The 27,531-nt window shown below is 49.2% G+C and overlaps 1 protein-coding gene and 1 long non-coding RNA gene across 5 annotated transcripts in view; one reads left to right on the top strand and one right to left on the bottom strand.

Moving 5' to 3' along the window:
• Positions 1–1,522: 1,522 nt before the first annotated feature.
• On the bottom strand, positions 1,523–7,639 carry LOC112923578 (uncharacterized). 2 transcript variants are annotated; one of them, XR_011996296.1, is made up of 4 exons: positions 7,458–7,639; positions 6,260–6,354; positions 4,093–4,235; positions 1,523–1,986 (listed from the first exon to the last, which is right to left on the bottom strand). It is a non-coding gene; the product is annotated as an uncharacterized lncRNA (long non-coding RNA). The 2 variants fall into 2 exon arrangements; XR_011996295.1 differs by lacking the exon at positions 1,523–1,986 and having other exon boundaries at positions 2,765–4,235.
• A 1,234-nt stretch (positions 7,640–8,873) lies between these two features.
• TP53BP2 (tumor protein p53 binding protein 2) overlaps positions 8,874–27,531 on the top strand; it is a 56,948-nt gene continuing 38,290 nt past the window's right edge. The window contains exon 1 of one of the 3 annotated variants that reach the window (XM_072732651.1): positions 8,874–9,117. In XM_072732651.1, the coding sequence (XP_072588752.1) occupies positions 9,091–9,117 (27 nt within the window). In that variant the 5' untranslated portion in view covers positions 8,874–9,090. The remainder of the gene's footprint in view (positions 9,118–27,531) is intronic. The other 2 variants (XM_072732653.1, XM_072732652.1) reach the window with 2 other exon arrangements.

Genomic DNA, 27,531 nt, shown 5'->3' with positions numbered 1-27,531 from the left:
TTTCACCAAGTTTTTCTGCCCTCCCCGTCCATGATGCCTGCCTGCCACTGTCTAGCCTCTGCCACTTGCCATAGATTACTCTCCCATAACAACTCTTCTGCACGTGGCCCCCACCTCCTTTGTGCACCCCCGTTACACAATGCCTGGCCGGCCACCCTGCGCGGTCTCCTGCAGAGCCTCCCGCCCGACAGCTCTCCCCACTGAGCCTCAGGGAGCAGATGGCCTCTGGCCTGCTGTTCTGTGCTGGCACCTTCGGGGAGCTGGAAGGTTTTGGCGTGAGGCTAAACTCCTAACCTCAAGTGTCAGAGCTGCGTGCCCTCAGTCCAACAAGAGGTTTGAACGAAGGGTGCGTACTGGATTGGGGTGAAGGCTAGGGTGGGACAAAGGTGGATTTGGCACCGCTTGTGTGAGATGGGGCTTCATTTGTCTTTGTGTCTCTCGCCTTCTGGAAGCCTTTCTGCTGGCAACTCTTCTCTGTGTCGACTTTTCATTCCATAGGTTCCCCTCCTCTGAGTTGTGCTCAAGTTAACTTGAGAACACACAGGTCTCTGACAACATGTGGAATGTTCTATTTGTTCCTTTAGGCAATTAGCTTCACAGTCAACCGTGGCCTAGACACACGGGGATCTGACCATCATCCCTGCTGTTTATCAGCTATAGGACTTGGGGTGGGATGCTCAGCTCCAGCCACCACCACCCTGGCCTTTCCTGTTGGGGGAACCAAGCTCACGTCTCCCTCAGGGGCTTGGCATTTGCTGCTGCCTCTACCGGGCCTGCTCATTTGGAGTTTCTGCAGGAGGTTCCTCATTCACATCTCACTTTAAATGCCATCTGTGCAGGGGCGCCTGGCCAACTTAGTTGATGGGGCACAAGACTCTCAATCTTAGGCTCATGAGTTTGTGCCCCATGTTGGGTGTACTTAAAAATGATAAATGAAACCAATGCTTCAGATAGAACTTTCCTGATCACCATTTCTGAAACACATACCTCATTGAGTACAATTGCACCATCTTCTCTTAATTTCTTTGAAGCACGTGTCCTGTTTATTAGCTTATCATCTGTCACACTCAATGAGAACAAAAGCATCCAGAACGTGGAGCAGGGCCAGAGCTGCCTACTGTACCACGGTGTCCCCAGAGCCTTGGATTGTCCCTGACACATTTACAGAGTTCTTCATATTTATTGAGTGGATCAGAGAGTTAGCCCCTCTATCTGTAAAGTGGAGATAGTAGTACCTCCTTGTAGAGTTAGTGAAAATCATAGGACAAAACGTTTATAAAGGGTTAGCCTGTTGCGTGGCATAGGGTGAGTGTGCTATAAACTGTGGATCTACTCACTGTCATTTCTGACCCTGTTGCCCCCTCCCAGCTGTATGAGCTGGTCCAGAGCACAGATTACATCTTACTCATCTATTTCACATTGCTATGCATGTAGTACACACTCAATAAAACATTGTTTAAATGAAAAAACTTCCTCCCAGTAAATCAAGGCCTCAAGCAAATAAAATAGAAAACACATCAACTTCATGGAAGCTCATCTTTAGTTTTTAATTTGTTTAAAAATTTATTTACTTATTTGAGAGAGAGAGATAGAGTGAGCAGGGGAGGGAGAAGGAGAAGCAGACTCTCCGCTGAGCAGGGAGCCCGACACCAGGCTGGATCCCACGACCCTGAGACCATGACCTGAGCTGAAACCGAGAGTTGGATGATCAACCGAAGGAGCCATCCAGACGCCCCACGTAAGCTCATCTTTTATACTCAAGTCAAGAGCCCTTGTCCCTGTGTGGACTTTCAGACTGCCTGGTTCTGGAAGGGCTGGGGGATAGTTCCTGTGTGGACTCCTGTTGGAGCATTGCAATGTTTGCCGTCACTCGTGCTCACGGATGCGCTTTTCTCCACGAGGCTGCTCGGGGTTCGGACCTTATTTATCCTGTACTCTGGCCAGCTGGCCCTGTGCCCCCAGCACTCAGTGTAGACATGTTTAGCCCTGAAGGGACAGCGATGTGGGGATCAGGAATGCAGACCTTGGACTCAGAGCCCCTGGGCTGCAATCCCAGCTCCAAGTCTCAACCACACTAGTCTGAACCTCTCAGGCCCCAGACTGCTCTTGGCTCCCACCATATGTTCAGTAGTGTTTACTGAATTAACCTGAAAAGTTGTACATAAATTGATTTTTTTTTTTTTGTAAATAAAAGCATATTTAAAGAGACAGGGAGAACTTGTTGATCCTTTGTAATATGTATAAGCATGCCTGATGTGGGGTGGGGTGGTTTTTTTTTTTCTGATTTCATATTTATCCTATGAGATGTGGTAAATGTGAAGTACATTTGAGAAGAGATCTATACTTTCCCCAGAATCAATTTATAAACACTTTGAGAGAACAAAGTACTGAAAGAAAAACAAACTTCCCTGGCTAGAGCTTGCAGCCTCATCAATCTGAAGCAAAAATTCTCTTTAAACAGGGTATTTTCCTGTTTCAGGTTTGTCTTATTTATTTTTTTATTTTTTTTACCAAAGGATTTTTTGTTGTTGTTGTTTGTTTTTTTATTCATGGGACACAGCGAGGTAGAGACATAGGCAGCGAGGTAGAGAGAAGCAGTCTCCCCACGGGGAGTCCAATGCGGGACTCGATCCCAATACCCCAGGATCACTCCCTGAGCCAAAGGCAAACGCTCAACCACTCAGCCACCCAGGTGTCCCAGGTTTTTTTTTTTTTTTTTTTTTTTTTTAAGATTGTGTTTATTTATTTGAGAGAGAGTGAGAACATGAGATTTTCCCTAATTGTTTATCTTTGGCTACTGGGAAAAAATTTTAATAGTAGCAACATGATGGCATTCTTGTAATGATTAACTGCTGGTAAAACTGTGTGCTGGCAAAAAAGAATGTCAACAACTTTAGGAATTGGTCCTTTCCTCAAAGGACCTGTGACCGTTTATCTACAAAACCAGTGTGGTTTTCACAGGTACTCTTGAAAAATATTTGAAGAAAGCCTTAAATGATTTTTAAATGACTAGAATGCAATTCACTCCAACTTAGTATTTAATAGAAACCAGGAAAACATGGGTGCACATTCCTCACTGTGGAATAGAACCCCCTTTGTGTGTGTGTGCCACAGTAGCCTCTGATGATGGCTTGTGGCTGTGGTGACATCTTGGCACTTGAAAGTCTCTATTGCCAGTATATTTGGTAGATTTCTCTTCATTATCCATAGTGAAGCCTCAATTCAACTTTTTGAAATCTATCTCATCAAGTAGATTTTCTTGACTTTCAAGAATTATAGAGTTCTTCATGGATGCTGACCCCATGCATCCAACCATTGGAAGGACAAGATTTGTATTCTAGCAATGAGTTTGGATTCCAGAAATCATTTTACCCTTGTACAACCTGTAGCTCTCATAGGCATTTAAGAGACACTTGTTGGGGTGATTGATACAATCTATGGCCGTAGGATAGGACAATACACTGGCTGCCGTGGACCTCGTGGTGTCCCTTCAAAATTCGCATGTTGAAGCCTTGACCTACAATCTGATGGTCTTTGGAGGTGGGGCCTTTGGAAAGAGTTACTTTTCTGTGGAGTCATGAGGGTGGGGCCCTCAGATTAAGATAATGTATGCATCCTTTATAAGTAGAGACTCCAGAGAGCTTGCTTTCTCTCTATCTGAGCACATGAGGATATGCTTTGAAGATGCCAGTTGTCCTGCAAGGAAAAGAGCCCTCACCAGGGAGCAAAATTGGCTAGCTTCTTGACCTTAGACTTCCTAGCCTCCACACCTGGAAAAAATAAATTCCTGTGGTTTCAGCCACATAGACTGTGATATATTTTTTAAAAATTTTATTTATTGAGAGAGAGAGAGAGAGAGAGAGAGAGAGCACGCACAAGTGAGGGGAGAGGTAGAAGGAGAAGCAGACTTCCCGCTGAGCAGGGAGTCTGATGCAGGGCTCAATCCCAGGACCCTGAGATCATGACCTGAGCTGAAGGCAGATGCTTCACCAACTGAGCTCCTTGGGCACTCCCAGAAACATGGTACTATCTAGAATTTAGAGAAGGCACAAGAAGACAGAAGAGTGTAATAAATGTCCATGTATGACTCACCGCCCTCATGCCCTTTCGCCGTCCACGCTGCTCCAACCACATGCCTCTTGCTTCACTGCACATGTGGAAGCATCGAGGGACATCTGACACTTCTGTTCAGAAGACCTTCTAAAGGCTTGCTGGGGCAGGAGCAGGCACCTTCCCTGTAATGAGCCACATGGTACACATTTCAGGCTTTGCAGGGCATACAGTTGCTGCTGCAGTGTGAAAGCAGCAACCAACACATCTCAACAAGTAAGTGAGGCTGAGTGCCAATAAAACTTTGCAAAAGGATGCTGAAGTTTGAATTTTGCATGATTTTCATGTCACAGACTCTTCCTCTTCTTTCTGAGGCCCCTCCCCCCACCCCAACCATGAAACAACGTGAAAATCATTGTTGCTCATGGGCAATACAGAAACAGACAGAGGGCTGGATTTGGCCTATAGCTTGTCAACCACAAGGGCGGGGAATGGATCAAGGGAGCAGGAGGGCACGCAGGGAGACACCCTCCACCCTAGGGGCTGCTGCAGGGGTCAGGGACCAAACTTTACCAAACCTGCATGGAGGACACAGAATGGTAAGTTTGCCATTATTATTAGTACTATCAATCCTGCGTTTATTGATTTCGTCTTATGCCCTGAGCACAATGTTGGGGCTGAGCATAGACAAATAAATGAGTTACATAGTTTTTGCCACTTAGTCTAGTTGGGAAGACAGATGCATTTTTTTTCTGTGTCATGTGGTAAGTACCATGATAAATAAAAAAGCAAATGGGACACCTGGGTGGCTCATTCTATGGAGCATCTGACTCTTCATTTCGGCTCAGGTCATGATCACAGGGTCCTGAGATTGAGCCCTATGTGGGGCTCCTCGCTCAGCAGGGAGTCTGCTTGAGATTCCCTCTCTCCCTCTCCCTCTGTCCCTCCCCTCACCCATGTGCATGAGCACACTCTCTAAAATAAGTCTAATAAATAAAATAAAAAGTAAATATAAAAATGCAAATAATATACATGTATACACGTATTTATACATTCATGCACACGCACAAATGGCTACAGAATATAGATGACATATGAATTCAAACATGACTTCCAGTGCAAGTGCCTTCCATGAAGGTAGGCACTTCACACATGAGTAGGAGGGTTAAGGGAAGGTGTCTGAGGCAAAGGGGAAAGACGGGTAGGCGTAAAGAGGCTTCCCTTCCTGACGGGAGGCTTCTCCCCATCTGTCTTCTGGATGACTGATCTCTGGAGGGGAACATGGGAGAAGAGGGAGTCAATTTGTAGGCTGAGAAGCCTGTGGAAATGGAGCATCTGAGGTTTCAAGAGGGGGGACGATTTGTGGGATGTCACATGGTGCTTGGTGATCCAGACCCGGCTACCTCTTTCATCTCTGACGACTCCCCTCCGTGTTCACTGGGCTCCAGGCATGCTGTCCGGCCTTTCTGCTGTTTCTTTAAGGTGCTCCTGACACTCCTGCCCCAGGCCCTTTGCGCTTGCTGTTCCCCTGGGCTGTAGTCCAATTCCTCCCTCATTTGTTCCTCAAATGTCCTGTCTGACCACCCTAGCCAATACTGATCATGGTCTCTTAGGTTTGCCTTGATGCTTCCCCTCTGGTGATTATGATCTCCTCCTTTTACACTCTAACTCCACACTAGAACACAAGCTTCACGAAGTCAGAGCATGTGTTTCGTTTAGAGTTTTATCTCTAGAGTCTGGGGCACTGCCTAGTAAAATACAGACATGTAAGAATGTCAGTGACATGAATCACCAGATGTGGGAAGAGTGGAGGGACGCAGGATGAGCTGTGGGCAGAGGGTCAGCAGGTTGACCCCACAGGTTGAATGGCCCAGAAGGGGAGAGGCAGGAAGACTGGGAACAGCTGAGGGAAGTGGGAAAGGAGGGAACTCCAGCCCAACAGATAAGGAGTGAGTCTGTGCCTGGGGGTAAGCTGGGCTCGGGGCACCCCACCCTGCTCTGAGCCTGTGGCTTATCTCTCCCGGAGTGGTGTGCAGACTGAGAGAGAAGAGAGCAGCCTTGCCAGGCAGGGTGAGGGGAGCAAACAGCCCATCCCAGAGCTGGACATGAATGGCACAGCCATCACATGGGATGTATTTGGTTTCATGCTCCTAGGATTTAAAAAAAAAAAAAAAAAGGTAACAAAACAAAACCCTCAACCCAGGCCTACCTGCTGTTTGGTGCCAGAGCACCTTCTCTCTTGGGCTGGACTGGAGCTCCAGGATGGGGGCCAGGTGCTGCCCCCTCCCTTCTTCTCCCTCCTGCCTGGTGGTTGTGAAAACAGGCAGTAAAGAAACAGAAGCAGGCCATCCTACTTACTTTTTCTCTCCTTGCTTCTATTTCCATTATGATCATTTTATTAATAAGCCCGGGTGGCCAGTGTTCATGTGAAATACAAGGTACAGCGTGTGACCAGCTTCCGGGTGGTAAAGAGATGTGTTTTCTATTGCCAAAAACTGGAAGTTTAGTGGATCATGATATCTCAGGTTGTTTCTGAAATTTTTTTGTGTGCAAGAAAATAATGAAAACCAGTGTAATACAGGGCCAGTTTTTTTTTAGTGCTAAATGGTCCCTCAATGAGCTGCGTGTTGCCAGGAAGGATTCTTGCTGTCTCTATATGCGCTGGCTTTTGGGATGGGATGACCACTGGTGGTTTTCTGCAGCCTAGCTGATGGCAGCTTCATCCTCCAGCACAAACTTCTTAGACTTATCCTTGACTTCGTTCTCTCATATTCCATAGCTAACCTGTCAGGGAATTCCGTGGGGTGGGCCTTCACCCCTTCATCAGGCCACGGCTGCTGCCTAAGCCACTCCCGTGTCCAGCCTGGCTTACTGCAACAGCTTCCTGGAGGTTCTTGGCTAAGGCCCAGTGGGTTCTGCCCAGCAGGCAGGGGGTCCCAGAGAAACAGTGGTCAGATATTCTGCTCCAAACCCTTCCAGGGCTCTCCATTTTGCTGGGAGTGTGGCCAACGCCCTCCCATGGACCAAGCGCGCCCGTGTCACTGTGCTGTCCTCCTGTGGTCTCTGCAGCTGCCTGGCTCCCAGGCAGGCTTCCTGGAGGAGGGGTCATGTGCACATGTGCTCCTTCAGCTCGGGGGCCTCGGGTCTGGGTCCTGGGTCTGGTGGGGTCATCTGCTTGGACCACCCTCTATAGAGTTGTACCTGCAGGCTCCTCCCCCAACCTCTTTTAATTTTGTCTTTGTACCCCTACTGGTAATTTGTGTAATTATTACTAATGCGCTGCGCTATTACACTGCACTGTGCCTCCAATTTTTGTTCTGTGCATCAGTATGCCAGCACTCCCGATGCGCAGCAGGTGTTTGACAAACGCTGAACCAACAGCCGGCATGGAGCCCCTGCTAACATACCTAGGCGTCAAACTGCGGTTTTGGAGAATTTTGCATTCTCAAGGAATTAGCCCTTCTTCATCCTTTCCAGGTACGTGGCCAGGGTGCAGGTATTTGCTGGATATCTGGAAAAGGGGGTGCCTGTCCTGGAGGCTGGGTGCCGGCAGTGCTGTCCTCGCCTCGCTTCTCAGCCTCCCTCCAGAGGACGGCCCCCGAGTGCCCCGAACTGGACCGCCAGGCCCCCGGGGGCTGTCACCCCCCGCGCCCCCCCCCCCCCCGCTCTTCCCCTTCCCCGGAGTGCCCCTCACGGGAGCCGCCCCCCAGGGCCCCCATCCCCTAGCACCCAAGAGCCCCTTCCCCCAGCACCCGCTCCTCTCTCCCTCCTTCCCCTCCCAGGGCCCTCGCCCCCCCACCCCGCCCCGCCCCGCCGCCAGAGTTCTCTCCTCCTCCCTCCCCCACCCCAGTGCCTGACAGGCTCAGCGGCCGCCCTCCTCGGAAGGCTGCTGGGCACACTTTTTGTTTGTTGCTTTTTTTTTTTTTAATTTTTTAAATTTTATTTATTTATGATAGGCACACAGTGAGAGAGAGAGAAGCAGAGACATAGGCAGAGGGAGAAGCAGGCTCCATGCACCGGGAGCCCGACGTGGGATTCGATCCCGGGTCTCCAGGATCGCGCCCTGGGCCAAAGGCAGGCGCTAAACCGCTGCGCCACCCAGGGATCCCCCCTTTTTTTTTTTTTAATTTACTTATTATAGTCACACACAGAGAGAGAGGCAGAGACATAGGCAGAGGGAGAAGCAGGCTCCATGCACTGGGAGCCCGACGTGGGATTTGATTCCGGGTCTCCAGGATCGCGCCCTGGGCCAAAGGCAGGCGCTAAACCGCTGCGCCACCCGGGGATCCCTGTTTGTTGCTTTTATATATTTGTGCAGGAGAGACCCAGAGAGTGAGAGGGAGAGGCACAGGCAGAGGGAGAAGCAGGCTCCATGCAGGGAGCCCGATGTGGGACTCGATCCCGGGTCTCCAGGATCACGCCCTGGGCTGAAGGCGGCGCTAAACCGCTGAGCCCCCCGGGCTGCCCTGGGCACATTTGTAACCGTTTTGAAGGCTTGTTTATTGTGACTGCGGCAAAAATATGTACGACCTACCGTTGAAGTCATTTTTAAGTGCATTCCTTCATTAAGTTAAAGCGAGTCAGACCGGAGCGTCGCACCGGAGCCCCGGCGAGCGGCCGCGAACCCGCGCGCGCCCCTCGGGTCTCCCAGCCCGGCCCGCGCAGGCGCGCTCCCGCCCCGCCCCCGCCCCGCCCCCGCCCGCGCAGGCGCGCTCCCGGCCCCGCCCCCGCCGCGCGCCCCCGCCCGCGCAGGCGCGCTCCCGGGCCCGCCCCTCCCCTCCCCTCCCCGCCGCCGCGCGCGGGGGGCGGAGCGCAGAGGGCGCGCGGGCCGTCGCGGGCGCGGAGCAGACAAAGCGGCGGCGGGGCCGCGGGGGCTAGGCCTGCGGCTCGGCGGCGCCCCCGCCCGCGGGGAGGGCTCGGCGGACCGCCCACGCCGCGGCCGCCTCGCAACAGGTCGGCCGCCTTCCGGGAGCCTCGCCCTGCGCCGCCGCCCCCCGCTCCCGAGACCTGGGCGCCCCGCTCGGCTCGGGCCGCGGCTCCATGCGGTTCGGCTCCGAGATGATGCCGGTAAGCGCGCGGACGGGCGCCCAGCCGGGGTCGGCGCGGCGGGGGAGCTCGGGCGCGGCCGCCCTCCGGGGCCCCGGGCCGCGGCCCCCAGGCCGGCCCCCCCCCGCCCCCGCGGCCCCCGAGCCCTCCGGGCCCCCCCAGCCCCGTGCCCCCGCCGGCGGGGAGCTGCGCGCGCTCGGCCGCCGAAACTTTCCTGGGTCCTCGGTGCGGTCGTGAGCGTCGAGAGCTGGGGCCCGGGAGTCGCGGCTGCTTTGTCCTTTTAGAAAACTTTTTGTTAGAGTGAAATAGGCAGAAAACTTGCCCTTGCCTTAGTTTTGCTTGCGTTTCGCTCTCTGCGACGGCCGCCCGAGTGTCGGGTCGCGGGACACCCGACTGCACCGCGGGCTCCCCTCCCCCACGGGCTCCCCGCTGGGCCCCCGCCCCCCTGACCCTCCTCCCCCCAGGTCCCCGCCCCGAAGCCCGGGCTCCCCCGGCCCCCGAACCCCGCTGGGCCCCCGCCCCCCTGACCCTCCTCCCCCCAGGTCCCCGCCCCGAAGCCCGGGCTCCCCCGGCCCCCGAACCCCGCTGGGCCCCCGCCCCCCTGACCCTCCTCCCCCCAGGTCCCCGCCCCGAACCCCGCTGGGCCCCCGCCCCCCGACCCTCCTCCCCCCAGGTCCCCGCCCCGAAGCCCGGGCTCCCCCGGCCCCCGAACCCCGCTGGGCCCCCGCCCCCCTGACCCTCCTCCCCCCAGGTCCCCGCCCCGAACCCCGCTGGGCCCCCGCCCCCCGACCCTCCTCCCCCCAGGTCCCCGCCCCGAAGCCCGGGCTCCCCCGGCCCCCGAACCCCGCTGGGCCCCCGCCCCCCGACCCTCCTCCCCCCAGGTCCCCGCCCCGAAGCCCGGGCTCCCCCGGCCCCCGAACCCCGCTGGGCCCCCGCCCCCCTGACCCTCCTCCCCCCAGGTCCCCGCCCCGAACCCCGCTGGGCCCCCGCCCCCCGACCCTCCTCCCCCCAGGTCCCCGCCCCGAAGCCCGGGCTCCCCCGGCCCCCGAACCCCGCTGGGGCCCCCGCCCCCCGACCCTCCTCCCCCCAGGTCCCCGCCCCGAAGCCCGGGCTCCCCTCCCCCACGGGCTCCCCACTGGGCCCCCGCTCCCCCCACCCCCCAAACCCTCCTCCGAACGCCCCACCCCCGTCCTCCGGTCACCCCGAGACCTCCTGAGCTCCCTGGCTCCCCGCGCCTCTGGCTGCAATCCCTCGAGTCCCCGCTCCACGAGCCCCTCGACCCCTGGCTTCCCGAGCCTCTGGCCCCATGAGCCCCCAGCCCCCTGAATCGTCTGGATCCCGCCCCAGAGTCCCTGAGCACCCCCTGGCTCCCCGAACCCCCAGCGCCAGGAGCCCCGGCCAGGGTGGAGGGAGTGGCGCTTTCCTCCTCCGCGCCGGCGCTGGGCCCCCCCCCCCCCCCCCCGAGGGGCGCTGCTGGGGGCTCCTGCACGCCCCCCCCCCCAAGTTGTGCTCGCGCCTCTCCCCCCAACCCGGGGTCACTCTGCGGCTCTTGGTGCTTTCTTAGGGCCTCCTGTGTGGGGAGGAAGCAGCAGGGAACTTTGAGCCCATCTGTGGGCTCCCCTGGTAGGCCCTTACAGGTGGAGAAGTTTGGTCCCTGGTCCCCGCCTCTGTCGTGGGGGGAGTCCAGAAGGGTCAGGGTCCCGGCCGACTGGTCTTAATTGGAGTTGTGCAGTTCCGCTGGTTTGGGATATTTTGTCCCGCCAGGATTAAGGGATTTGGGAAGTGTTAGTTATGCATCCTGTTTTAGTTTAACACCTAGTTACAAAGTAAATTTTGTGATGCACGTACCCAGTGTTAACAATATGGACCTGGATGAGGGGAGTTTGCTATTAAAATCTTTATCCCTTGGATTTGCATTTCTCTCTCTCTCTCTTTTTTTAACATTTCTTTCTCTTGAAATGACTTTTGCAGGTTGTCTCTAAATTTTCCTAAAAATAGAAGCAAGACAAGTATTGGTTGCAATGTGATTTTTTTTTTTTTTTAAGATTTTATTTATTCATTCATGAGAGAGAGGTGGAGAGGCAGGCATCCTGTGGGGAGCTCAAATTGGGACTGGATCCCAGGACCCCAGGATCACTCTCTGAGCTGAAGGCTGACGCTCAAACACTGAGCCACCCAGGTACCCCTGCAATGTGATTTTTTTAAGGATAGTTTCATGTCAAGGTATCCTTAAAACTAAGGAGTTTTCCTTCTCCCAGCGATATTACCGGATTATCAGAATTTATAAAAAAGTTATGTTGCTCTTGAGACGTTGTGGTTCTCATTGTGCTGAGCACAGACTCAAGGCCACCAACAACAGCCAGAGCTTCACTATTTGTTCCGCTATGACCTTTGGGACCAGAACTGCCTTCTTTTAAAAAGTGATGTGTCTCAGACTCAGCATCTGTAAAATGGGGGTGATGATCATACTGGCTCTTTGGGTGGTGCTGAGGATCAGGGCTGCTGGTTCTGAAGCAGCGAGTCCAGTGCCCAGCTTGTAAGAGGGATGACGAAGACCTTGTCTAGAGTTTGCAATCTTGGGATCCATAAACACGTGAAGCAAGTTTTCATTTAGCGGCATCATATTATGTGTGTCTTTATCCTCTCATATCTTGGGTACTTGAAAAGAAACCTGTTTTCTTAACATTTATTTCTCATCTTTGGCTTTTAATATACTTGGATTTTAATTTTAAAGTTGAGTGAGGTTTCATATCTTATTACTTTGAAAATTCCTAACCAATTTATTGGGGAAAGCAGTGTGCTTCATATGAAAAAATGGATCATCTCAGGATGTAGACAGTTGCCCTGATATGCTTTTATTGTTGTGCTGATTAAAGGTACCTAACAAAAATTGCTATTTTAACCATTTTCAAGTGTGTAGTTCTCTAGCACCAAGTACATTCCTTGATTTGCCTTTAAAGGCATTCTAAAGATAACAGCTTGCTGTTTAGACAGCATTATATACAAAATGTTTGTGTATTTTCTCACCAAATGGTAGAGAATCAAGTGATTTTTTTATGTGGGACATGAAGTGATAATTGGACCCAAAACCAGAAGGAAAAGGTGCATTTTAGTAGGCTAACTAAAAATAAGTAGGCAAACAGCTGAGTATCAGGGTGGAGGTAATGATAGGGTGCGGCAGAGTGGCTGTGATAATTAACACTCATTTTCAGATACCCACCAAAGCATCTCTGATTCTCTGATATTTCTACAACTTGGTAAGAAGAAACTGATTAACCTCTTCTGCTTGACACCGTGTTTTCCTTTATCGAAGAATGTGTTGTTTGCAGGTTTAGAGTATGGCTTTTTGAGTTGAGCCATCCTTATTGTATTTGGCTATCAAATAAAAGGAGGTAATTATTAAAAGCAAAATTTCTCAGCTATTTAAAATGGTATCAGATATCTTTTTTATCGCTTTCATTTTGTAAAGCATTATACTGAAGCAAAGCATATATTCAAAAATATTTTTATGAGTTTAGCTAACTCTAAAAGGATTCACTGTACTTTTGGATGTAGTTTTATACAAATTTCTGTTTGTACTGCTATTGAAATGTTAAAAACAAAACAAAACTACACATGAAACCACATGGTATTGTGCAGGGCCACATGGAAGGCCAGAGGACTTGAATTTGCCTGTCTGGCAGGTACTATGTGTAAGGCATACAAGGTCCAACTGTGATGGAGATGAGCTGTGTCGTGCTGTCCCGTATGGCAGCCACCAGCTAGCTACCTGTAGCTACAGCACTAGAAATGTGGCCGGTGGGATGAGAAACTGAAATTTTAAGACAATTATTTAGTTTTGATTACATCTAAATAGACACATGTGCCTGGTGGCCACTGTATTGATACTGCAGTCACTTTGACAAAGTAGCACACAAAGTAACTGTATGTTGGAATTGCACATTTGCAGCTTCGTGTTTCCATTAATACTTTAAACATTTTTTTAAATCTTTATTTATTTATGATAGTCGCAGAGAGAGAGAGAGAGGCAGAGACACAGGCAGAGGGAGAAGCAGGCTCCATGCACCGGGAGCCCGATGTGGGATTCGATCCCGGGTCTCCAGGATCGCGCCCTGGGCCAAAGGCAGGCGCCAAACCGCTGCGCCACCCAGGGATCCCGTCCATTAATACTTTAAAATGAAATTGTAATGGCCTGTTTACCCCTGATGACTTGGGAAATGGGTTTTCCAGTTATTTAGTTCAGCGTTCTCTTTGAACCAGTCTCTTCGGGTGGCCCTGATACAGATAATGTTCTCAAGAAAATGATAGCTTACTTTAAAAAGCTCAGTTGACCTGATCGTGATTTAAGTTTTAAATTTGTGGCATTTTCCCTTCTAGGGCCGCAGTATATCATAATTATTTCTAGTTATTCCATGATGCTGTAGGACAGTATCTGATCATGAGAGCTGCTAGTTTGGGAAGTCTAGGGCCAAAAAAATAAATTCTTGCAGTATCTCCTTTAGAAGTCTGACAGCTGGTGGGTAGGATTTCTGTATTTCTAAAGGAAACTACCTGTGCAGCTCACAGACCAAAGGCATGACTGGCTTAAATACTTGCGTTATTTCTGTAAAAGGGTGGTATTACTTGCATATATTTTCCAAACTGAAATTATGTGTTGAAATTAAAAAGCTGTCAAGTTGGGATGCCTGGGTGGTTGAGCGGTCAAGCGTCTGCCTTCGGCTCAGGGCAAGATTCCGGGATCTGGGATCGAGTCCTGCATTGGGCTCCTTTGCGGGGCACCTGTTTCGTCCCTCTGCCTATGTCTCTGCCTCTTTCTCGGTGTCTCTCATGAATGGATGAAATCTTTAAAACAAAACAAAACAAAATTTCAAGTTACAGCTTTAGAACATTGTGTTTATATGATTATACCATGTGGTAAAAGAATTTCTTCTTGTTGAATAGTAATGTAGCAGGTTAATTTATGTTTTATTCCAGAATAAAGTTTAAGGTCGGTTGTCTATGTAGAATTGTGATTCTCAAAGGCTGTTAAATCCTCTATTCTTTAAAAACATGACAAGTACCTCATATTTTATGTGCTTGTGACTTCTGCTATATTCATTAAAAGCTGAAAAGTATTAAAAATTTTCTGTATTTTTACCTCTTTCAGGGAAACAGTTTAGACTTTATAAGGAACTTTAGCACAAGCATACAGCTGCTTGTGTTTTAACACTTGAAGAGGATTTTAAGTATCTGGAAGGGATATTTATCTGGAGGCCATGAGAACAGAGGGTCATTTACTCATGTGCTGCAACTGTTTTCTCTCCCATGTCCCCTGCCCTCCAACAGTAGAAAGTGGAAACAGTGGAACAAAACCTGCTTTTTTTGTTTTTCCTGAAGCTTTTAAGGAATACTGTAGACCTTTATCTGTTGGTAATCTGTCACTGTGTGGGGCATTCCTTAAAAAGTCTGTCTAAAGCAAACTCATCACTGAGTCCTTATTGGTACTCCTGTGTCATGGAGGGCCTCTCACCAGCTCAGAGAGGGGACTGTCCACCAGTGCCTGTTGGTGTGATTTGCCGTCTTGGGTTGTGAACCTCTTATCAGCCTCTACTAAGTATCAAAGGATAAGGAGAGTGGGGTAGGAGAGTTTAGGAATCTGGAATGTTCTTTTCCGCTCATGCCACTCTACCAAGTCAAACATGATTGAAATACTTGCCTTTTGGTGTGCTATGTTCTGAAGAGAACATTTTTCTTTAATGAGATGTAATTGAGAAAAGGAAACAGATGACAGACTGTGTATGAAATATATACTTATTTTGGAGTGCTGAGTGAGACATTAACATTTTACATTCTACTGGGGAGAGTCAAGAAGAGGCTGTAGTCGATAGGGGATCACCAGGTGACATGGTGGCAGGGCTCCGAAAACATTTTGTGTACTATCTCAGCAGAAGAAAATTATTTTATGAAAGAAATGTGCATTCTAAACATAGATAATGTGTAGGAAAAGTAGCTTCCCAGACTCAGCAACTTGTCATTTTTAGATTTCTTTTTGTACCTAAAATTTATCCAAAACCAAATGATGTATTGAGATGATAAGAGAACTATGTTTTCATTGAAAATATTCATTTGGCCAGTAAATACTGAACTTTTTTTATTTTTTAACTTTATTTTTAAAGGATTTTATTTATTTATTCATGAGACACACAGAGAGAGAGGCAGAGACACAGGCAGAGGGAGAAGCAGGCTCCATGCAGGGAGCCCGATGTGGGACTCAATCACGGGTCCCCAGGATCAGGTCCCAGGCGGAAGGTAGGCTCTAAACCGCTGAGCCACCAGGGCTGCCCAATACTGAACTTTTACTTCTTTTTTTCACTGGTAGGCAAGTACCATGCCTACTTTAGTTGTTTCTTTAGAAATACATTTTTAGCTCAGTACTACTTTTATTTTTTTTCTAAAGATTTTATTTATTTATTCATGAGAGAGGAGAGAGAGAGGCAGAGACACAGGCGGAGGGAGAAGCAGGCTTCATGCAGGGAGCTTGACACGGGACTCGATCCGGGGACTCCAGGATCACACCCCGGGCCGAAGGTGGTGCCAAACGGCTGAGCCACCCAGGTTGCCCTAGCTCAGTACTACTTTATTTACATTTCAAACACTACAGTAAAAGCCTCTAAGACACAAGGTTAGAAAAGTAGTAGGAAGCCATAATGAGTAAATGGGTCTAGAACTCCAGTTTAAGGCGCTAGTGCTAGTAATGGAAGAGGGAATGCACAGTGGACTGACCTTGCACAGTGGAGGGGAACACTTCTGTGCAAACAGCTGTGGGCTCAAAAGCCCTGTGCTCCGGGTTCTCTCCCGGGGGAGGGCGCAGGAGTTCCTCCTGAGACCCCACCTGTGCCCCCCAATCCCATCCAATTTCCCCATGACCTTGTGAAGTCAGTCTTCTCATCCTTGTCCCACAGATGAGGAATTTGAAGCTCAAAAGGTTTTAGGAATTTGCTCTTGGTCACTCAGCCAAAATGAGATATGAACCAGGTCTGCCTGCAGACAAACACTCTTTGAGGCAGCAGTGCCTATATCAGGCTCTTTCTGTATGCTCTTGGCCATGGTGTTCTTTTGGTGAATGAGAACTTCAAGCAATGCTCTTTAGGACATAACTACAATTGCTTAAGTCAGAAAAGGAAGAGACATTTTTCTGTATTTAAACCCAAACTAGGTGAGAAGATGAGTGTCGAATGACTCGGAGGAGACCACCTTGCCCAGTGCAATGGACAAACACTTAGTGCTTGTTGTCTGTGTGCCTTGAACGCTCCGTGGAGATCTCAGCCTCTCCCTGGCATTGGCAGGAGGAGAGAAGAGGTGGAATGGCTACCATTTGTAGGAAGCCTGTGAAATCCTCTTCCCTGGAGGGTGTTCTTAAACAGGGCTGGAAAGGCCACGATGCTGGAAGAAAGGATCAGAAGTGAATGGGTGTGTAGGGAGACCAGAAGGATGGGAAGACTTAAGTCGCGTCTGCAGGGGTCTGGCCGCTGTCCCCAATCTTTGATCTTCAGCTGGTTCCAGAGGCATGAGTGGTACAGTAGTGACCTGACCTGTGCTTGATTGATCCCAGGATCTTGAGACCATGACCTGAGCTGAAGGCAGCTGCTTAACCAGCTGAGCCACCCAGATGCCCCCAGAAACTGATTTTGGATGAGATCACCATAAATCATTGTTCATTCGTCCTCTTTAACCTGTTGATTTGTATTTGGATGGCTGTTTGGGCCAACATCAGTTTAGCAGAGACTTTGAGACTATGTGCTGTGTCTCGGGCACTGTTCTAAGTGCCATGGAACCAGGAGAGGATAAGACTGTGGCCAGGGGGCTTACCTTCCATGGAGTGGAATGGGGAGGGGTGGGGAACATGGAGAATAGGAAAGAAGGGTGTGAGAGTGGGATTCCAGTAGGATGAGTTGGCTGGGATGTCTGCTTTAGATTGGGGGCCAGGGAAGTGCCAGTTCAGCTGAGACCTGGAGTTGGAGTTCAGCACAGGAGGAGCTGGTCCTGTGCGTCATGTGGGCAGAGTCTGAGCTGGGGGCATAGGCAGGAGGAAACAGTGCAGCCCTGGAGCACTGGTACTCCGTGTATAGCGGGAGCACTGGTGGGGATGCGGTAGCCCTGGGGGAGTGACAGCAGGAAGAGGGCCTGCAACTCATCAATTCTAAAGACCTTGGAGAGCCGGTTGTGCAGGAGCCAGAGGGGATCAGCAGGAGAGGCAGGGAGTGGGAATGTGTCTCAGGGCCTTAGGAGGAAGGTCCACAGACAGCAGTGTAAAGGGAGCAAAAGCCATACCTTATCACCCTAAGGGCCCAGCCGATAGTGTGAACTGGTGGTGGACTTGTTGTCTTAAATAAAGCAGTCACTTTACCTGCAAAACTGGGTTTATTGGGAATAGCAGAGAATGGCAGTTTGGGACCTGCAAGCTACGTCAAGACCATGGACAAGTCCAGCCAATGAAGGAGAAGAACATTGTTTTATGGGCAAAGAGGAGGAGGCTGGGAGGGATTGTTCTGAAGCAAAGTCCACTGGAGAAAAGGCAGAGTTGAGGGTGATGGTGACTTGTCACTGGCTGAGCTGCAGGGGTGCTCACTTCTTGCGGGAGTTGTAGTGCCCATCTTTCCCATTGGGGCCTGGAGTTCAGGATTCTTCCTGATTGAGGGTTCTTCTGTTGGGTCTGACACTGACCTTGAGTCATGGGGCTGCCTCTTTCAGCCTCCCCTTCTGCACCCAGAATCCACCTTAGTGACCTTTCCCTTTACTGACTTGCACAGGCTCGATGGACACAGTTTGTCTGCTCTAATGACATGCCGCCGCCGTGCCACTGAGAAGCCCGGGGTGAGAGAAGCAGCAGGAGTACCTCCCAGGGTTGAGAATAAGACGAGGCAGGAGTGAGGGAAGACTGCTCCCGTACCCGCAAGCTTCTTCCTAAGGGATTAGAGAGAAACCAGACTTTATAGAATTAGGGAGTTCTGAAGAGCTCCAGAGGAGTGGTCATTCACTGGGGTTCTGAGTAGGGCAAATCCGGTTTTTGAAGGAAGCCCTAACCTTAAAAATGTTTTACAGCAACTGTACTTTGGACCAGGTGACTGGACGCCTTGGCAGCTTTGCTGGGTTCACCTACAAGTACCTTTACCAATTGTCTTTTAAATCAGGAATAGCTTCCTCTTATCAACAGATGCATAGAAGCCAGCCATCTAGGAAATTCAGGTCTACAGAGGGCCTCCTAACTGTTTTTCTGAACCACAGTCGCTAGCTAGTTTGTGATAGGTGGGTCATTTTGGTAATTTGCTGATTTCTAGAAAAAGGGGGCTATTTTGGATAAGACTTTATTTTAAAGGTAGAAAGGTCTTCCCTGGCAGGTTTTGCTTGTTGCTGCAAGCCGCTGGAGAGGTGGGGGTTGGCCCCCTTTCTTTTGGGTCTTGCATGTCCCTGCCATCCCATGCCATCCTTGTATCCCAGCCCCGCCCTGGCCCCTGATGCTCCCGCCACCTCCTGGCCCGGCTCCTGCCATCCTCTCCTTATTTATCTTTCTGCTCTATTCTCTGCCCCTTTGGTCCATTCTACATACTGGTTACCTGGAGTTTTTCCTGAAATGGTCTTCCCTCTCCAGAATACTCCAGGAGTGCGGGATGAGCTCCCTAGTCAGGTGAAAAGGGTCTGATGGCTAGCCTGGTGGGTTTCAGCCCTTCTGTGCCAACCACATGCTTCCATTCCAGAGTCCTGAGCCTCACAGGAGACGTGATGGAAAGATGCAAAACACCAAACAAGTCAGCATCCGCTCCCACTACAGTCTCTGGCCTGCCGTTGGCATTGCGTCTCCCTTCCAGGAGATGCGCCTCCTGCCTCGTCAGTGCCCCTGGGGGGGATCTGCATTAGGGCTGGTGGGGGGCTAGGCACTTGTGTTCTGGTGCTCGCGGCAAGTTTAGCCCATCACACGCTTCCGTCCACAGCGAGCTCTGTGCCATCTGATTGCGCTGTGACCCTGTGTTTGAGAGAGAGAGACATCAGGTGTGCACACTGCAGCTTGGGTTGAGAATTGACCTGTCCATGTTTATGTGTCCAGTCTTGCCCCCACCTTCACATTTCAGCAGCTGGAGGACTGTGGTTATGCCACGCCTGTGTTCTCACGCCCCTGGGCCCCACACGTGATGTTCCTCTTCCTGCAGAGCCTCTGAGGTGTGGCCAGGTGTTCACAGCCCCCTGGAGCTCCTGGAGGCCAGGCACACGCCCTTCCCTTGAGGGTTTCTAGCGCTTGGCGCACTCTTTGACACACTGTGGGGACTTAATATTATTGTTTGAGTGCATGAGTGTTCCTTTTTTTTTTTTTTTTTTTTTTTTTTTTATTTATTTATGATAGTCATACAGAGAGAAAGAGAGAGAGGTAGAGACACAGGCAGAGGGAGAAGCAGGCTCCATGCACCGGGAGCCTGATGTGGGATTCGATCCCGGGTCTCCAGGATCGCGCCCTGGGCCAAAGGCAGGCGCCAAACCGCTGCGCCACCCAGGGATCCCGAGTGTTCCTTTTTTTTTTTTTTTTTTTTTAGAGATTTTATGTATTAGAGAGAGAGAGCGAGCGTGTGCGCGTGAGCAGGGGGAGAGGGAGAAGCCTGAGCAGAAGGCAGACGCTTTCCTGACTGAGCCACCCAGGAGCCCCTGAATGTTCTTTTGTTTGGTCTTCTTGGTGTGGGGGTGGTTCTCACCCACCTATATTACGATTAGCTTTTGAGCTTCTTTAGAGAGTTCACAGAGCTGAAACCTTTGAGGGTGGAGGAACACTTCATTGGTGTATGAGACAGAAAAGGGAGAACTGTAAACCCTGGACTGTTTGTCCTCATGGCATCATGGGTAGCTCTGAGAAATAGTGTGCTTAGTGAAGAAAAGCGAGAAATCAGATGAAAAGTGCCTTTCTGTGAAATCATCCTGCACACACGAAGCACCAGCGCCAGTGGTAGAGAACGGTGGGGTCAGGGTGGGCGGTGACCTAGTTAAATATAGTTTTTAGTCCTCTTAGTGTATTTGGTGTTTGTTTACGACAGATACTGAAAGCAGAGTGGCCTCATGCAAGTTGCTCTGCAGCACATATTTGGAATTTGAGATCTATGTCAGGCCTAAGGCATAGTTGAAAAGGAGAGGACAGATTTCTTAAGTTACTCTAAAATAAGCAGAAAGGGAATCCCTGGGTGGCTCAGCGGTTTAGCGCCTGCCTTTGGCCCGGGACGTGATCCTGGAGACCCTGGATCGAGTCCCATGTCAGGCTCCTTGCATGGAGCCTGCTTCTGCCTCTGCCTGTGTCTCTGCCTCTCTCTCTGTCTCTTTTGAATAAATAAATAAAATCGTAATAAAATAAAATAAGCAGAATGCCTTGTTTCCTCCTTTGAGCCATTGTCTGCTTTGGGAAAGCTCACTTTGAAGTTCTACCACACGTTTGTGGAGGAGCTCACTCTTGCTCATGCTCTGCTCTGCTGACTCTCGAGGCTGCCACGGAGCTCTGCGTCTCTGCTCCACAGCATCCGTGCAACTCCGTGAGCACGTGTTGTGGACTTGCTGTGTGTGTGAGATCTGAGATAGCATGGGGGGTGGACGAAGCCTTTAAGGGTAGAATCTCTGTCCTAAAGGAATTTGTAGACCAGTGAAGTAGATAAGACAGGTATAAACAACTGTGTGTGAGTGGATGTTGGAGAAGCAAAGAGAAAATTTTCTTGTGGCTGGAGGGGTGTGTGTGTATATGTGTATGTGTGGAGGAGGTGCTGACGGCAGTTTGAGGGTCTTTCAGTTATTCCAGAAGCATAGGGATGACTTGGACACTAAAGGGACAGGGTGTACCAACAAGTGAGCTAACCCAGGAGATGAGTGAAGAAAAGTATGGCTTTTTAGGTTTCTCATTTGGTGATTTGAGCCCATGACCATGCAACAGATCATGTAAACCAAGTTCTCTGAAATTCAAATTCTGCAAAGATAAATATGAGTGCCCGTGAATGTTTCAGTACTGTTACCATGTTAGCTCCTGGTGCTGCGATGGTTTATGTGTGCTGGACAGGCCACTATGCTTGGAGGTCACTTGTTAGTGAGATAGCTCTGAAAGTGAGCTCTGTGTCCCATCCCTGCTCAAAACCCTCCAAGCTGGTGCTCCTCAAGCTGTGATGGAGTTGTGGAGTCCACCCCAAGGGTTTCTGATTCAGGAGGTCTGCTGGGAGGGGGGACCCCGTGGCCAACGCTTTCTGCTGTGACAGGTCCCTGGCTAATGCCCATGTCCTTGGTCTGGGGACCACAGTCTGGGAACCCCTCTAGTGACCTTTTGTATTAGAAAGCCTACTTGCTCTTGACCTTCGGGGCCCTGGTGAGTGAGCTTATTAGCACTGCCCCTTCTTTCTGTTTGTTTTTGCTGAGCCTTCTCATGGGATGTCTCCTCCCAGGGGTTCCAGGTGGCCCCTTGGGCCTCCATGCAGATGCCTCTCTGTGCAGATGCCTCTCCGGGGGGGCTACGGGCCTTCCTGTCCCTGCCTTGCCCAGCCATGCCTGGGCTGGCTTACTTGGTGCTTAGGAAATGCTAGCGGGTGCAGGTGGGAAAGATGTCCAGGTCAACAAGCAGTTGGGGCTGAAAGGGGACAGAACCAGGAGCTTCTTCAGAGGGATGGTCGTTGGGAAGACACCAGGCCCATGAGTCTCAGAGGCAGCAATGCTGTGGGCTTGCAGGCACGAAGTGGGGATGTAATAGACGTCTGGGAGCAGTGTGCCGCTTTCTGAGAGAGCATGGTTTCTCCGTATGCAGAGTATGTTTCTCTCAAAGTAGCTGCTTCCTATTTGCTGTATTATTTTTTTCTGGAATGGGGGTTATCTTGGAAGATGACTGTTCTCTGGATGACACTGAGTGGTTGGCAGTCTCCCTGTTTGATGGACTTCTCTTGCTTTCTAGATCACTGTTGAAACTTCCCATGTTGTTGATTTCTAACTTTGTTCACATGCTGGAGTGGCCAAAAGAGTGAAAAAATACCCATTGATTATGATTTTATGATGTTGCTTTAACTAACTCAAATGTGGCCGATGGAAGCTGATGGACTGATTTTAAAATATGCTGTAATAAAAAGCAGTGCAGTTAATATTCAAGTGGGCTTAAACATCACTGACCCTTAATGGAGTGCTGGTTGATGTAACTCATGGTCCTCTATGAAGGATTGATGAGCAGCAGCCCAGTGGCCTTGAGAGTAAATTCTGGGCAGGAGTCAAGGCAGCCTGGAAGCAGTGGTGCCCTGATAGCCAAAACAAAGCTGTGCTGGTCTCTGAGGGCCAGGACTGGGAGATGCCCATCTCTGCACCCCGAGGGAGGCTCCCCACACAAGTGGATGTGGAGATCTGGGCGGAACACTGGGCTTTCAGGCTGGCAGCCTTGTTCACAGGGAAGCCCACCTGTGAGGAGCCGTGGCAGGAGATCCTGGAAGGTGGGGATGACCTGCATGTCATTTCTAGCCCTTCTGTTCTCTGCAGCCATGGCTGGGCTGACAAAGCTTTGGCTGATGCTCCTGTTTGTTCATTCAGTCCCTGTTCTGTCTGATTGTGTTAGGGGAGATGTTTGCCCTGAAGGGCTTTCCAGAAGGCCACCCTGGGCCTTGGCTGTGGGCAGGGTGCAGCACAGTGTAAAAGGAAAGTGGTGGTTTTCATTTCTCCCTGCACAGGGGTGTGTCAAACCCCAAATGGGGCCAACTCCTCCCTGATCTCCCCACCAGCCTTGTTGCTAGCTGGCTGTCCTTACGCTGAGTCCCTGTGAGTTGTCAGGCTTGGGGAAGATTTGTGTCCTTCTTTTTATGGATTGTTCCTTTTCTTCTGAAGGACATTATTTCCCCCTTTCGTATTCTTTTTTTCTCCTAGGTAAACCCAGGGAATTTAAGTTTTAGGAGTCAGAAACTCCAGAGCTGTTAACACAGAGCCTTGTTTCCTCTGTGTAATGAGAGACTTTGATTCCTTTCTCTTTCTGTGGAACTTTATGTGATTTTTTAAATTAAAGGAATAAACTGTAGCCTCTGACACAAAGTAAATTTCTTATAACTGCCTTGACCAGTTTTCGGTTTGTGTGTGTGTGTGTGTGTGTGTGTGTGTGTGTGTGTGTTTCCTCTTGGAAGAGTCTTCCAAATTTTAATCTGAGATAATGCCTCTTGGAAAATGAGTCATTCTTACGTTAATAGCATAACATATATTCACAGTGAATACATGTCCTCTAAAACGGAGCTCTTAAAAATAAATCTGCAACCCATTGTTTTTAATGAAGATAGCCTGTGACTTTGAAATTTTGGAAGGGCAAGTCTTCCTAGGCCCTGACGGGCGTGAGTCATTGCAGAATGCCAGGATGGTGGGCAGTGCCGGGCCAGGAGCCTTTCCTCTTTGATCAAGCACTTGAGAAGTCCATGCAAATAATCGTCACAGCCACCACGTTTGGTGGAGTATTTCCACATTCTTTAATCACAGTTACTTTTATGCTGAAATTATCGTAAAAATCTATTAACATTGAGAACATTTTAAAGTGGTATCTGTACCCGCTCTCCTGTATATTCTGTGCAAGCCAGTTCCTCTGTATGTGTGTTTTAAATGGTTATAGTCTACAGCTTCACATAATTCTGCTTTGTGGCTTGATCTTAAACACTTTCCAGACACCGTACTTGTGGTAGTTGGCAGCGGGGTCGCAACCCTTCCAGCATCAGTTTTTAAACTTACTTTTCTGTGTTGCTAGATGTTTAGTTTTCTACATTACCCTTTGTAGATCTAACACAGTTGTGAAAATCTTCCAGCATTTAGAGTTTTTCTTCATTTATTTCTTTAGTTTAAATTCCCAGAAGTAAGGTCATGAGGTAAACATAATTCTGTGTAAAACACATTTTACTTTCCAAGCAGATTTTAGCAATGTATATATATAGTGTCATCATCATGTCAGGTGAAGCACTGTTCTGTGGTCTCATTTCTGTTGGATCTTTTATTTTTATTTTTTTATTTTTTTAAGATTTTATTTGTTCGTGAGAGACACAGATAGGCAGAGGGAAAAGCAGGCCCCCTGCGGGGAGCCCCATGCTGTACTCCTCCAAAGACCCTGGGATCACAACCTGAGCCAAAGGCAGATGTTCAACTACTAAGCCACCGAGGTGCCCCTCTGTTGAATCTTTAATCAAATTACTAATTGCTGTAAGGCACCTTACACTTGTGTCCCCTTTCACTTTAGTTAAAACAATGAATTCACCCCCCAGGTTTTGCAGTTTATCTCTGGTGACCTGCCTGTTATTCCCGTGCTCTGAAGTATACTTTAGAGTTTATTGTTTATTGAGGGATCTCTTTTCCTTGTGGCTCGTTCTTACAAAAATGAAGTTCCTGATTGACGAGTTGGCAAGGAGTTAGCGTGTTGCCTGTCTCTGCCCCTGGGAGGGGCTGCTCCAGTCTCAGTCCTATGGAGGGCAAGAAGGCAGGAGGGCCAGAGGGCCGCCCCGCTGAGGTGTGTGCTTTCAGGTACCCCCTCAGTTCTTGGTCCTCGTGGAGCCCAGGCACATCTGTGATGCAGGTAACTCAACCTGAAGGTTCCCAGGAACAAGCCCGGAGCTTGAGTCCATGAGAACAGGCAGGACTCTCATGACAGCCTCCCTGGGAAGTCCCATATTGCGTGCTTCCTTGTGGGCCAGGGAGCCGATGAAGTCATCTCTGGGTTCTTGAGAATATGGTGTTTTCAGATATATGTGGCAGGTGGCAGGAACAGATGACATATTTGGAAATAGGTTACTGGAGTTTTCTTATTCTCATGCTTTCCATGAATTTGTGTCTTTGTCCCAAAACCTCAGCCTGTCTCTGATCATGTGTATTTCTTTCATTTCTGATCTTCCATTTTACCTTCAGTCTCATTCAGTGCTTTGGTAGTAAATTATCTCAAACTATCTCTTTCTACAAACACATTTCATCTCCCTCAAGAGATTTTTGTATCTTACACAGAAAGAAGGCAGTAGGCCTTTTAAATAGTGCTAGAATTCACGTTCCGTGAAATTCACCCTGTGAAGTGTGTGGTACAGTAGTTTTTTGTGACTTCATAGGGTTATGTAACCATCAGGACCAATTCTAGAAGTTTCCATCACCCTGACAGGAAGCCCCATACTCTCAAGCAGCAACACCCCCCCCACCCCCCCACCCCCCGCTTTTAGCAACCATTACTGTGCTTTTTGCCTCTGTGCCCTTGAGTGTTCGGGACTCGTCCTGTTTGTGTCCAGCTTCTGTCACTCAGGGTAATGCTTTCATGGTTCATCCACGTTGTAGCATGTCTCCATGCTGCATTCTTTTTTTAAGATTTTATTTATTCATGAGATACACGGGGCGGGGGGGCGGAGGCAGAGACACAGGCAGAGGGAGAAGCAGGCTCCATGCAGGAAGCCTGACGTGCGACTCGATCCTGGGTCTCCAGGAACAGGCCCTGGGCCGAAGGCGGTGCTAAACAGCTGAGCCACTGGGGCTGCCCTGCATTCTTTTTTATGGCCAAATAATACTCTGTTCTGATATAGTGGATTTCTAGGTCTGTTCCTTTTTTTTTCTTTTCTCTTAAAGTTTTTTTTTTATTTGACAGAGAGAACACTAACAGGGGGAGAGGCAGAGAGAGAGAGGAAGAAGCAGACTAGACTCCCCGCTGAGCAGGGAGCCTGATGCGGGGCTCGATCCTGGGACCCTGAGATCATGATCTGAGGCCAAGGCAGACCCAGGCACCCTTAAGATCTGTTTCTTGATTGCTTGTTTCTCGTGGCCCCTGACTAAAGTTGAGGCAGCGTGGTGGCCCAAGAAAAGCACGATGGAACACATACTTGCCGTACACATCACAGCAGCAAGGCCCTGGGAAGTGGTGGTGTGTGGAGTAAAGTGGCATTTTGTATTCATCTTACTGATTTCAGCCACTGGTTTCATCCAAATAATAATTTTATTATACACGTCATGCATAATCATTCTAGAAAATTTAAGCGTAACTGAGCTCCTAGGAAGTTATAATCTTCTCACCAAGGCATAACTACTGTTAGTTTGGTGATATAGTTCCAGGCTTTTTTCTATGCTTGGATTGCTCGTGTGTATACACATTTATGTTCCATCGTCCCATTTGTAGAAAAGGAGTAGTAAACTGTCTTGTAACAACACACTGCATAACCCGCACGTTTTTGAAAATTTGTGCTTTTTCCTTCTAAAATTTTTTGGTATCAGATGCTAGAAACTTCTAGATTTAACAATTTTATTTTATATCTTTAAAAATTCATGAGTTACAGGCCAAAATTGTTCTCTGTAGGACTTATTTGATAGAGTCAACTCAAGTATCTTTTTTAAGGCAGATTTTTCAACATGATAATAAAACTTAAAACAAACCAAATACAACTTCACTTTGCTTTTATTTCAGTTTTTAGGGAATTGAATTACATCTTGAAGAATTTTTTCACCCTTTTGGAGCACAGCAAATTTGTGAAAAAAGATAAAAGTAACGTGGCCACATGAAGAACGTGTGCACCTGCTTTTTCTTGGGTTAATATGATTAATTTAGCCAGCCCTCTCGTTTGATCCTCTTTCTCATTTTTTTTTTCTACCCTTTTAAGTAAGAAGAGCATTGATATTTATTGAGAAAATCCCTGATTCACTTCCTCTATAAAATTTTAAATAGGTATAAATTATCACAGTAAAGCCCATAATTGTGGCCAGATTATAACTTAAAAGATTTTAAATTATAAGTGATATATTAGTGTAAGTGATATTTAACCTTTATAACTTGGGGATATACTTATGTGTATACATTTAAAAGTGGATGAAATGAGTTTAAAAGTTTATTTCAGAGTTGGGATGCCTTTTCTTTGTTTTACTTATCATTTTCTAGGAGAGAGAAGCAGCAGTTACAAATAATGTGGCCAGTTGTGGCCGCTGGGACCAGGGGTGGTTCTCGTCCACATGGAGGTGGCATATGGGGAGAGGGCCCTCTGTGGTCACTTAGTGTAAAGTGTCCTCGACCGGCTTCAGGCCACCCCTTCTGGCCAAGTTGTTGCCACTGTGCTGTGGTGGCCAGCTAAGAAATCCATCAAACTTGACAAATTGTCTTTGTAATGTATAAAGTAGAATAATCTCTGGAACAAAGGACAGAGGTGAGGGTGGGACTGGCGGGTTGGCCTGGTGCAGAGGGCTTGTGGGCTGGGCTGTCTTGGCAGAGCCCAGGACACTGGGCAGCAGACAGTAGTTTAGAGAACGAGTCATGGTCATTATTGCCACCACCAGTCTCATCTCTTTTGGACTGGTCTCTGGCCTTACATACCCCAGGAAGACCCCTCTGCTAGAATAGAAACCATACCCCTTTGGCTCAGGCTCCTTCTGTCTGGGACTCCGTCAGCTTCCTCTGCGCAGTGTTAAGGCAGACCATCTTGGGAGGCTTTGCTGTGCTGGGCC

Source organism: Vulpes vulpes, chromosome 13 (assembly GCF_048418805.1).
Source record: "Vulpes vulpes isolate BD-2025 chromosome 13, VulVul3, whole genome shotgun sequence".
NCBI classification, from domain to species: Eukaryota; Metazoa; Chordata; class Mammalia; order Carnivora; family Canidae; genus Vulpes; species Vulpes vulpes.
The sequence above is the reverse complement of the archived record's forward strand: the minus strand, read 5'-3'. Positions and strand labels throughout refer to the sequence as shown.